Genomic DNA, 13,079 nt, shown 5'->3' on the forward strand with positions numbered 1-13,079 from the left:
GATGTCACACAAGATATTTCAATAACTGTCAAATATTTTTTTCATACGGTGCTGAGGTGGAAATGGTTGCCTCTGCATTTTGTTGGTGTGGCACGGAACGGAGATGTTGACATGCGGAGTTTCAAGCACTCTTCATTCTCTAGCAGGTGACTTTTCAAATGATCCTACCTATTAGCAGTAATGCTACTTTTTGTAGCAATGCTTTTGCCGCACACTTGACAAATTACGGTTGTCTGTTCGACATATTCCCACTTGAAGCCAAACCACCGCCAGACGATGGACCCCCTGCTGTTTTTCTTGGGAATTAATTCTTCCTTCATTTGTTACCAGATTCGCACCTTCTTTCTCTCGTATTACCACTCGCACCACATTTAACGTTACCCATGCTGCTACCTCTCTGCTACGCGAGGGCGTATACGTATGTGACGTATATAAGAAGGTGCGCTTGCTGTCTGTGAGAAGGAGAGACAACAAAGAGTGGGAAGAGCCTGTAGTGTAATGCCCGCAACTAAAAGCAACTGCGTGAGAACGTATACTCGAATATCACGATATAGTCATTTTCTATATCGCACAGAGACAAACCCGCGATATATCGAGTATATCGATATATCGCCCAGCCCTAGTGGTTATCATCGCATTTTTCCTCCTATCTGTGGCGCTATCCAAGAAAAGTCACACAGTATTTGCCAAAAGTCTTGCAAAATCAAGTTATGTGACCTAGTTCAGAAAAAAGCGGGGCGCGTGATCCGTCTTATTTTTGGAAGACAAAACAAAATTGCGTGTGCCCGTAAATAGGACGCGTACTCTTTTCACTGCACTGAAAAATATACTGTATTTTATTCTGCTAAAAAAAGATCACACAGACGGTTGGTCCTTTTTAGCCATGCTTGATCAGGCATCAAAGAGGACAGAATACAGTCACGTCTTCATGTGTCCTCTTGGACCATCTGGACCCCTGATGACACTTTAAGCATCCGTGTTAAAGACTCCAATCTTATTATTTTTCTACCAGGATTTGTCACCCTCCTTTTCACTTGACCTTTGCTCCTCCTCCTCCCTCCTCTTTTTGCCTTCATACGTCCTCCTCACATTCCATCACCTTGATAGTGACAATTCAGCCCCTAAGGGACGACAAGGTGACTATTTATGGCTGGGTGACTTGTCTCTTTGCCAGTATAGTTGCTTGTAGTGGTAGCACCTGGAGGCTGTTAGAATGGAGTCAATAGACACAATACAGTGGAACCTGCTTATGTCAACCAACTCATCAAGTCCCAATCCAGTGTTTTTCTTCTTGCAAAACAAAAGTGATAGCTCAAGCAGACGTTGACATACCTGCATGTACATGGTCGGCTGTATTTTGTCCATACACAATTTGAGACGCAAAAGGTCATTTCGATGAAAAATGGGACTGTTTATGTTGTGCGATATCATAATCAGAACAGTTTTTATTGCCATTGTTTGAGAACGGGTTCACAAACTAGGAATTTTTCTTGGTGCAATCGTGCAACATAAAACACATATAACACAGAATAGGTAGTAAAATGAGCTGTAAATGAGCTATCAGATGTTGTTATTGTTCATGTGTCGAGGGGAAAAAACTGTTCATGTGGCGGGAGGTGTGAATCTGGATGGACCGTAGTCTCCTGCCTGAGGGGAGAAGGGAGAATAGTTTGTGTCCAGGGTGAGAAGAGTCACCTGTGATCCGACCCACACGGCTCCTGGTCCTGGAGGAGAACAGGTCCTGGAGGGATGGGAGCCTTCAGCCAATAACCTTCTCAATGCATTATATTATTGTCAACTTCTTTGTTATTGTTAAGCAGCGCGAAGTTTAGTTACACTGCATTCAAATGTGCACACAATGACTTTCTGTTTAATGCTTCAAAACTTCAAAATACAAGTAGGCAACAAGTATTATTATTCGTTTATTATAGTTAAAGGTTTACACATGTACAAAAGCTTTGTTGTCATTGTAGTCAAGACGTACAACAAAATGAACACAGCAGCTCTGTTGGATAAGAGTACAGAATGGCATTTAAAGGCCTACTGAAATTTAATTGTTTTATTTAAACGGGGATAGCAGATCCATTCTATGTGTCATACTTGATCATTTCGCGATATTGCCATATTTTTGCTGAAAGGATTTAGTATAGAACAACGACGATAAAGTTCGCAACTTTTGGTCTCTGATAAAAAAAAAGCGTGACGTCACAGGAGGAAGGGCTGCTCACAATTTCCCATTGTTTTCAATGCAGCGAGAGAGATTCGGACCGAGAAAGCGACGATTACCCCATTAATTTGAGCGAGGATGAAAGATTTGTGGATGAGGAACGTGAGAGTGAAGGACTAGCGTGCAGTGCAGGACGTATCTTTTTTCGCTCTGACCGTAACTTAGGTACAAGGGTTCATTGGATTCCACACTCTCTCCTTTTTCTATTGTGGATCACGGATTTGTATTTCAAACCACCTCGGATACTATATCCTCTTGAAAATGAGAATCGAGAACGCGAAATGGACATTCACAGTGACTTTTATCTCCACGACAATACATCGGTGAAGCTCTTTAGCTACGGAGCTAACGTGATAGCTTCGGGCTTAAATGCAGATAGAAACAAAATAAATAAACCCCTGACTGGAAGGATAGACAGAAAATCAACAATACTATTAAACCAAGGCCATGTAAATACACGGTTAATGCTTTCCAGCCTGGCGAAGCTTAACAATGCTGTTGCTAACGACGCCATTGAAGCTAACTTAGCAACGGGACCTCACAGAGCTATGCTAAAAACATTAGCTATCCACCTACCCCAGCCAGCCCTCATTTGCTCATCAACACCCGTGCTCACCTGCGTTCCAGCGATCGACGGAGCGACGAAAGACTTCACCCGATCATAGATGCGGTCGGCGGCCCAGAGACGGAGGAAGTCAAGGTGAGGTCGGCGGCTAGCACGTCTGCTATCCATCTCAAAGTCCTCCTGGTTGTGTTGCTGCAGCCAGCCGCTAATACACCGATCCCACCTACAACTTTCTTCTTTGCAGTCTTCATTGTTCATTAAACAAATTGCAAAATATTCACCAACACAAATGTCCAGAATACTGTGGAATTTTGAGATGAAAACAGAGCTTTTTTGTATTGGATTCAATGGTGTCCAAATACTTCCGTTTAACTATTGACGTCACGCGCATACGTCATCATACATAGACGTTTTCAACCGGAAGTTTAGCGGGAAATTTAAAATGGCACTTTATAAGTTAACCCGGCCGTATTGGCATGTGTTGCAATGTTAAGATTTCATCATTGATATATAAATTATCAGACTGTGTGGTCGGTAGTAGTGGCTTTCAGTAGGCCTTTAAAAACGATGTTAAAATGCAAAAATCCCTAATTGATTATAAGTCATGTGCCTTATGTCTCTGGCTTAAATATATATGAAAGCAATAGTTAGTTCAGATTTTGATTATACCCACAAACCGCTTAGGTCTCCTCTGATGGGGGTCGACATAAAACAGTACCACTATACTCCTTATAATATATTGTTAGCCAATTGAAGTTATTACAATATTACACGCTCCTTATTTCAGTGCGTCTGCCTAACAATACGAAGGTCCTGGGTTCGATCCCGCACTCGGGATCTTTCTGTGTGGAGTTTGCATGTTCTCCCTGTGAGTGCGGGGGTTCTCCCCAGGTACTCCGGCTTCCTCCCATCTCCAAAGACATGCACCTGGGGATAGGTTGATTGGCAACACTACATTGGCCCTAGTGTGTGAATGTGAGTGTGAATGTTGTCTGTCTGTCTGTGTTGGCCCTGTGATGAGGTGGCGACTTTTCCAGGGTGTACCCCGCCTTCCGCCCGAATGCAGCTGAGATAGGTTCCAGCACCCTCGCGGCCCCGAGCGGGACAAGCGGTAGAAAATGGATGGATGTATTTCAGACAACAGGACAGACTTGAAGTACCAGTAGAGTGAAAAAACAAGTTTACTTTATATGCTAAATTGTGTTGAATTGTATTTATTAAACCATATCCAATTGTATTTACAATCCGCAAAGTGTGTAAAAATACCGTCTAAACATCATAAAATGCCACAAATTCAGTTGGCCAATTTTAATAGTCCGCTCCAAATATTTTCGGCAATTTCCGTGTATCTACATCACTGTAGTAGCGCTTCTGCTTCTTTATCACTCACAATCCTTACATAAGACAAGAACACATATGCTTGGCTTTTTTTATGCTTTCGAAATCATAAATTCACAGCTAACAATTGAGTCAGCAGATCGAGTGTCCTCTATTGCACTCATTATGCCCTCTAGAAACATCCAGAAACTGCCAACAATACTTCAGGCCTGGGAGTATGCCTATCCAGTCTACATGTGCTCTGTGGATTTGGAGAAGGCGTATGACCGGGTCCCTCGGGAGATCTTGTGGGAGGTGCTGAGGGAGTACGGAGTGAGGGGAACCCTGCTGAGAGCCATCCAATCTCTGTACAACCAAAGCGAGAGTTGTGTCCGGGTGCTTGGATGTAAGTTGGATCCGTTTCCAGTGGGGGTTGGTCTCCGCCAGGGCTGCGCTCTGTCACCTATCCTGTTTGTGATTTTCATGGACAGGATTTCTAGGCAGAATCGTGGCCATGGCGGAGAGGGTATACGTCTCAGGAAGCTAAAGGTTGCGTCACTGCTGTTTGCAGATGATGTGGTCCTGATGGCACCTTCGGTTCGTGACCTTCAGCTCTCACTGGATCGGTTCGCAGCCGAGTGTTCAGCAGCTGGAATGAGGATCAGCATCTCCAAATCTGAGGCCATGGTTCTCAGCAGGAAACCGATGGTTTATACCAGGTGGAGGAGTTTAAGTATCTTGGGGTCTTGTTCACGAGTGAGGGAAAGATGGAGAAGGAAATCAGCCGGAGAATCGGAGCAGCTGGGGCAGTATTGCAGTCTCTCTGCCACAATGTGACGAAACGAGAGCTGAGCCAGAAGGCAAAGCTCTCGGTCTACCGAGCTATCTACATTCCTACTCTCACCTACGGTCATGAAGTGTGGGTCATGACCGAAAGAATAAGATCGCGGATACAAGCGGCCGAAATGAGTTTCCTCAGAAGGGTGGCTGGCATCTCCCTTAGAGATAGGGTGAGAAGTTCAGTCACCCGAGAGAGACTCGGAGTAGAGCCGCTGCTCCTTCGCTTGGAAAGGAGCCAGCTTAGGTGGTTCGGGCATCTCGTGCGGATGCCTCACAGAGCGTCTCCCTAGAGAGGTCCTCGTTGCACGTCCCACTGCGAGGAGACCCCGCGGTAGGCCAAGGACCAGATGGGGGGATTACATCTCCTCTCTGGCCTGGGAACGCTGCGGGGTTCCCCAGGAGGAAGTCGCTAATGTTGCTCTGGAGAGGGAAGTCTGGGGGTCTCTGCTTGAGCTGTTGTCCCCGCGACCCGATTCCGGATAAGCGGTTGAAGATGGATGGATGGATGGAAAATATTCAAGGGGCAAAATGGTTTTCAGTTTTTGACACATACAGTCATGTGGAAAATGGAAATTATTGTAAATGACTGAAATTACTTGTTGATGGCGTTCCCAATGGGTCGTGTTCAAAATGCATTGGAAGACATGTTAGTATACATATAACTTGGCCGGGAAACAAGGTAGCATTTTATCATCTTTAGACCAATGCTCAGCGATTCATAGACTATTAGAAAGGTGCCCTCTGCGAAGGCATTTTGCTTGATGGTCTTCAAACCAATCCTGCTCAAATATTACAGACGTGTCCTTATCTATCCCCTAAAGGTGTGTACCAAATTTCACGGTGATTTGGCTAAACACCTGAACGTTACGGTCTGTGTTTTCATAAGGGCGGTATTGAGCTGTGTGAGAAATTTCAAGTCAATCTGACTTATGCAGGTCAAACTTTGGGGTTTAATAGCAGCGCCGCCATGCGGTGTGATTGTCAGAAAACTAACAGGCAACACAGTACGTGCATGTTATGACACATTCGACTGTGTGACAGCAAAGTGGAAGAATACTAATAAATTTAAGTTTTAAAATGATTTGTGCACGTTAGCTATTGTTTATGATTTAATATATCATGTTGTTACTGTCATGCTGTGACCGTTAATGCCAACACGTGTATATCATTCTTAATTTTTCACACATAATTTATATTTTTAGTTTAAAATGGTTATAAACAGTATTCAATTAACTTCGCCACTGGGTAGGGCAGCTACACCTAATTGCCTTAACGTTCATATGTCCTATGGCATACACTGTGGTTGTCTGCGTTCATTCTTTTCAAACTACTTTTAACTAACACTCCTTTAACCTGATTCTCAATGCACACATACAAGCTTGCCTTCTTTCTGCTTGCCTTCCCTTCCATTGCTGCCTACCTTTCACGTCTTTCTACCCTGCACTGTCATCAGACGGGAGCGTTTAAAAGGAACTTCAGCTCACCTCTACTAACCACCGACTCACTGGGCGTGGTCAGGGAGGCTCCTGATGTCCAGGGTGAGTGACGTCAGGATGACTAACCCCAGTGTGTCCTTTATGTCTTTATGTCTATGTAATTATCAGCCATTTAATGGCAAATGTCGTCCTTTGTGCTCCAGAGGCCGATAACGTCAACCTGGACCCCGTGTATGAAGCGCTGCGATACGGCACGTCGCTGGCTCATATGAGTCGCTCCAGCTTTGGAAGCATCACGGAGTCACCCTGTCATGAGGTAGGGAAGCGCTAGAAAAATTTATTATGAAAGAACGTAAACATTTGTTCTTAAAATGCTGTATAAGGCCACGGAAAAAAAAAATACACAATAGCGAATCATATTTAATTTCTATCATTCATTAATTTAAGTAATGTTTTATTGTTTTTTTTGTTTTGTTTTCTTTTCCCTTAGAACAAGGGTGTCAAACTAATTTTAGCCCAGGGGCCACATGGAGGAAAATCTGTGCACGGACTAATAAAATCATGGCATTAAAACTAAAAAATAAAGACAACTTCAGATTGTTTTTTTTGTCTTAGTTTGGCCAAAAATTTAACCAACACATTCTGAAAATATTACAATAAAAATATGGAAAAAAATACTGGCAGTGGTAAAGTTTAGATCCACAAAGGAAAGAAGAAAGTGAATGAATTTACATATGCATAAACATTTGTTTTCTTTTGTATTTTATTTTATTTATTTATGATTTAAGTAAAGTTTATGACAACCTTTTCCAAAACACAATATAGAATGTGAGATATAACAGGATAATGCATACATTTATCATTTGTTTTCAAAACGGTTACAAAAAGTGGGACACCAAAAATTTACTGTGGGACCTCATTTTTTATGACTTGATGGGGTACCTGGGACCCCATTTTGAAAATTCCTAGCGCCACTGTGCTCATTCGGACCTTCAAGGCAGCAGATCTTTTTCTCTACCCTTCCCCTGATTTGTGCCTGGAGACAATCCCGTCTCGGAGGTACAGACAATTCCTTCAACTTCATTCTTGATTTGCCATGCACTGTCAAATGTATCGAAAGGTGTGTGACTTTCCAAATCATGTCCAACCAACTACATTTAACACAGGAGGACTCCAAAAAGCCTGATGCTCCCAAGCACACTTTTGAGCTTCATGGCAAATGCTGTAAACATGGAACAAACACATTCTGAAAATATTACAATAAAAATATAGAAAAAAATACAGGCAGTTATCATCATTTCATGACCGAAGCAAAAAACTTTTTACACTTTTATACTGAAATAAATACATCTACAACTAATTAAATAAAAATATAGAAAAAACTAGCGGCATCGGTAAAGTTTAGATCCATGAAGGAAAGAAGAAAGTGAATGAATGTTTATAACTGAATACATTCACATATGCATAAACATTTGTTTTCTTTTGTATTTTTTTTTGTTTTTTATGAATTAAGTAACGTTTATTTATGACAACCTTTTCCAAAACACAATATAGAATGTGAGATATAACAGGATAATGTATACATTTATCATTTGTTTTCAAAACGGTTACAAAAAAGTGGGACACCAAAAATGTACTGTGGGACCCCATTTTGAAAATTCCTAGTGCCACTGTGCTCATTCGGACCTTCAAGGCAGCAGATCTTTTCCTCTACCCTTCCCCTGATTTGTGCCTCGAGACAATCCCGTCTCGGAGGTACAGACAATTCTTTTGACTTCATTCTTGATTCTTGACTGATGGAGTATTGGTGCGTGCAAAACAGCAGCAGGCGGCTGTGGCTTGCGGGTCGGTTCTAATACTAATCAAATATCATCCCGGGGACCATAGATAATTCATTCGGCCCGTGGACTTTGACTTTGACACCCCTGCCTTAAGAGGTATACAGATAACATGTGTCAATATCCAAATATTATTTTGAATCACTAAGAAGTTGTTTAAGGGGCCTTGACTTTCACACCCCTGACTTAGAACATTAAGGAATTCTATATAATCTGTTCAATCATAAAACCCTAAGTCACTATCCAGGCAATATTTAAACATTCTTAACTGCCATACAAGCCTAAAAATCAGTTAATACAGTATGTCACCTAGGGAAGGGCAGCCCCTTTCATGCATCACACTTTCTAACTGTTGTACAAGTGTAAAAATAAAAAGGACACCACCGTGGAATGTAGATTAAAAATGGTGTACTCCAAACTTTGATGGCATAGAGCAGTGGTTCTCAAATGGGGGTACGCGTACCCCTGGGGGTACTTGAAGGTATGCCAAGGGGTACGTGAGATTTTTTAAAAATAGCAACAATTCAAAAATCCTTTATAAATATATTTATTGAATAATACTTCAACAAAATAGGAATGTAAGTTTATAAACTGAACATCAAATCAAGTAGGCTATTCCATTCATTACCATAAACCCAGAGTTTCCCCCATGCCATGATGGTTTGATCCTCACTAAAATGTCTGTCGAAAAGAACTGTGAAAAGAAATGCAACAATGCAATATTCAGTGTTGACAGCTAGATGTTCCATAAACAGGCGCATCAGTCTCCCCACGCTAAAAGACGTCACGCGCAGGCGTCCTCCCGAGTGGGAATCCATCCATTCTGAGGACAGTCATACTCGACTACGAGTGACTGCCGATGATGATGATGATAAATATTGATGTTAAAGATTTATTTTTTTGTGAAGAAATGTTTAGAATTAAGTTCATGAATCCAGATGGATCTCTATTACAATCCCCAAAGAGGGCACTTTAAGTCGATGGTTACTTCTCTGTGTAGAAATCTTTATTTATAATTGAATCACTTGTTTATTTTTTAACAAGTTTTTAGTTATTTTTATATCCTTTTTTTTCCAAATAGTTCAAGAAAGACCACAACAAATGAGCAATATTAGGCACTGTTATACAATTTAATACATCAGAAACTGATGACATAGTGCTGTATTTTACTTCTTTATGTCTTTTTTTCAACCAAAAATGCTCTGCTCTGATTAGGGGGTACTTGAATTAAAAAAAATGTTCACAGGGGGTACATCACTGAAAAAAGGTTGAGAACCACTGGCATAAAGGATATAAGAGTGGGCTGTAGAAGGTTTAGTTCAGTTTCAGTTTTATACATATAACATATCTCCAGTTGTTTCATTACAGCATGTCCGAAAAGGAGTATAAAAAAATAAAAAAAAGTTTCAAGATGTTCATCATAATTCTTGTTCTGTGTACTTTGTGAACACTTGTAGTTTGAACAGTCTCTTAAGATAAATCATATTGGTGCTTTGTTTGACTTCTTTATTTAATCCATTCCATAATTTAATTCCACTTACAGATATGCTAAAGGTTTTAAGTGTTGTACGAGCATACAAATGTTTTAAATTAGATTTTTCTCTAAGGTTATATTTCTCCTCTTTTGTTGAGAAAAATTGTTGGGTGCACTATTAACTATTGATGGGTCGAAGATGCCTCAGTGAGTGTGTGGCACACTCACTGGGTGTATTTACACTGCGCCGATGTTGTGTTGGTGTTTCATCATAGTTCAGTTCATTTATTTATTTCATTCATAAAAAATCAAACAAAGGAATGAAATAAAAATCAATCAACATTAAAGTAAAAATATTAAATAAAAGGAGCAGAAAGAAGTTTAAAACTTAGAATATCTGCCCCCTATTTCCAAAAATACAACAGTTGACTTTCGATGTTGGCGACGACAAAGCCATATTTTCATTTTACAACAATTAACCCAATAATGAAGAAATAATTCTGCTCAGTCATATCTTTTCATCATGATTTTTAATTGTTTTTGAAAACAAAGAGATTTACATTGTTTTATTCCACTGTCGAGATTGTTCCATAAACTAACACCTCTGATTGAAGTACTTCTTTCCATTATCACTGTTCTAAATCATAGCGCCATCTGCTGGATTGTGACCTGCAAATAAAATTAACAGTCAGCAAGTATTGGTGATTTTTTTTTTTGTTTCTTTTAATGAATAGCTGTGCAGAAAGGAATATTAAACACACACGTCTGGGCAATGAGCCAAATAGTAAACACATTTATCTTATTTAGCGCTTTGAGAACAAACTGATCCCACGTTTCAGAACTTTTCCCTTTTCTTAGTTGGTTTTGGATCGTGGATGGCGACTAAAGCCAATGTAAAATGCGGCATGCCACTCCTCTGGCTTCTTTTAGTACGAGCTGTCACACAATTTGGCGCGTCGCAGTCAAATGACACAGCAGCTGAATCGGTCATGTGTTTTTTTTCCTAAAGTGACACACACATGGAGGTATCAATGTACACAGTATCACTCCTTAAGGAGTGATACATCGATTCCACAATTGTGTTTAATAATGCATTGATGCTTCAGTATCATTTGACCCATCACTACTATTAACTGTAAAAGTAAGTGTAAAAAGAAGTCAATGAGAAACTAACATACTAGCCTCCTGTATTTATAGACATGGTTACAGCTGTGTACATTCAGGCCTTTTTATGTGCCATATTGTCCTACAATAAGTTACATTTCTGGTTCCATGGTTGTCATCAAATGTTTCTTCTTTGCCACAAATGGTACCAGAAAGTGGTGGCATCACAAACATTAACAGACAAAAGCTAAAGAAAAAAATGCTCACTAAATTTAAATCCGACCAGATTTGTCGACATCTTTCAACTTCTGAAGTTTTGTGAGATTTTTTAATCCCCTGATAATATTGGTCAGATTTTGAATTGTAATAACTTGAAAGCTTTCTAACTCACAATACCGAATGATAATTTAGTGTTTGGCATGATTTGGTAAATGGCATTTACTTTATTTATTAATTTGTATTTCAGTAGCAAAATCTACTGTACTCATTCTTTTTTTGACAGGGACACGTGTACCTTTTTCCTACATCACGAGGACTTTCGCATCTGGTTCCATGCTTCTTTTTTTTTTTTTACAACAAAATTCACTGTCTGGAAAAAAAATATAAGTTTTTTTAAACAATCCATTACTCTTAAAAAGTGTAAAAAGAACTCAGCAGGCACAAGACTTTGATACAACGTTGCAAAATAGTTGTATTTGTAAATTGAGACGTTGATGTCTAACGTTGAATCCACGTTGTTGGTTGGGAAATTACCAAATTTCAATGGTCAAACAACCTGACGTTGAATAAACGTTGTCAAAAAGCATGCTGTTTCAATGTTGTATTTGTGTTGTAGAATATTATTTGGGAAATGACCAAAATTCAATGGTCAAATCAGTGTAATAACCCAACATTGATTAAATGTCGTCAAGTAAACTGAAACTGAACTGAACTGAACAAGCATGTTGTTTCAATGTTATGTTTGATTTGCTTAACATTAGGACCTAATTTTTAAAAGTTCTAAATTATTTAAAAGTCTTTTGCCTGCTTCTGTATTTTAAAAACAATAACTCAGCGAAACATGCTAAGCGAGGTTACGTTCATTTATTATTGTTGTCAGACGTGTACTGAGTAGGCAGGACTTTTGTGTAATGTCTTCATTAGTCACAATCACTTAAAATGTTGCTTCTGTGCGAGAGGGACAAGCGGTAGAAGGTGGATGGATGAATGGTCATTGTGGATTTTTTTCCCCCTTTGCCATCAATGACACTTAGAACCATAAAAAAAGCCAAAGAAAGTTTGCTTGCTAACCGTGTCGAAGTCTTACAGTGTTTGCTGACGTCTCACATTATTGTCAAAAGCAGTATTTTTCTGGTCGATTATACTGGTCGAGTTATTGCATTTTTGCACAAACTCCTACTCAACAAGCACCAGACGTATACTGAATGTAAATTCTGGACAATTTAACTGATGAATGCCTTTTTTTTTTTTTTTACAGGCTGAAAAGCTGCAAGACAAACTAGAGAATCAGCCAATCGCTGAAGAGGAGCCCATTCCAGGAAGTACGTGTTGTGGTATTTTCCGTTCGTAATCCGTTCCAAAAGGTTCAATGAAAACCGAATCGTGCAAAAACCGAAATCATTTTTTCCAAAAGAAATCTGTTCCAGGCACCGAAAAAATACTGTAGCATCAACCAAGACGTAGAAAAAAAATGACTAGGAAGTAGTTGATCAACAATCTCAAAACAGGCTACTGTCTGATGACTTTCGTCCGCTTCCGTCTACACCAGGCCTGGGCAATTATTTTGACGAGGGAGAGGGGGGAAATTTAGAGAAAATGTGTCTGTTATTTATTTTTAGGATCACTAATACAAAACCTCACAATAATGTCTGATTGAATGCTAAAAACAATAATGACAGACCGCCAAATGGAATTAAAAACATTTTTTACTGAATGAGACAACCAGAATGTACATGAAAATAAAGAATGTGGGATTTACAATATTAACTATGAATGATAAAACACTGAATATTGACAACATATGAGCGTCACACCCCCTCTCGATCGACATATTTTACAATCAAGCAAAACGCAACAAAACACAGCGAAATATGAACGTGAAGGGTAAAAAAATAAACTCAACTATCTATCTGATATATCACTAAGCTTTAGAACTTTGTTGTAAAAATCTCCTTCGGCGTCTGTCCCTGACACCCGCATTTCAGGCTGGCTGCCCTGGAAACGCTCCCCACCCACACTGCTTGGTGCCTCGTCTGAGCTGCTGTGACTTAGATTACCA

The 13,079-nt window shown here is 39.9% G+C and overlaps 1 protein-coding gene across 2 annotated transcripts in view; it reads left to right on the forward strand.

Annotated features, from left to right (window-relative positions):
* LOC133655419 (SH3 and cysteine-rich domain-containing protein 2-like) overlaps nucleotides 1-13,079 on the forward strand; it is a 64,477-nt gene that overhangs the window by 38,166 nt on the left and 13,232 nt on the right. The window contains exons 5-7 of one of the 2 annotated variants that reach the window (XM_062055553.1): nucleotides 6,403-6,487; nucleotides 6,589-6,701; nucleotides 12,279-12,342. In XM_062055553.1, coding sequence (XP_061911537.1) covers nucleotides 6,403-6,487; nucleotides 6,589-6,701; nucleotides 12,279-12,342 — 262 coding nt within the window. The remainder of the gene's footprint in view (nucleotides 1-6,402; nucleotides 6,488-6,588; nucleotides 6,702-12,278; nucleotides 12,343-13,079) is intronic. The other variant, XM_062055554.1, reaches the window with a different exon arrangement.

Source organism: Entelurus aequoreus, linkage group LG08 (genome assembly GCF_033978785.1).
Source record: "Entelurus aequoreus isolate RoL-2023_Sb linkage group LG08, RoL_Eaeq_v1.1, whole genome shotgun sequence".
Classification (NCBI taxonomy): domain Eukaryota; kingdom Metazoa; phylum Chordata; class Actinopteri; order Syngnathiformes; family Syngnathidae; genus Entelurus; species Entelurus aequoreus.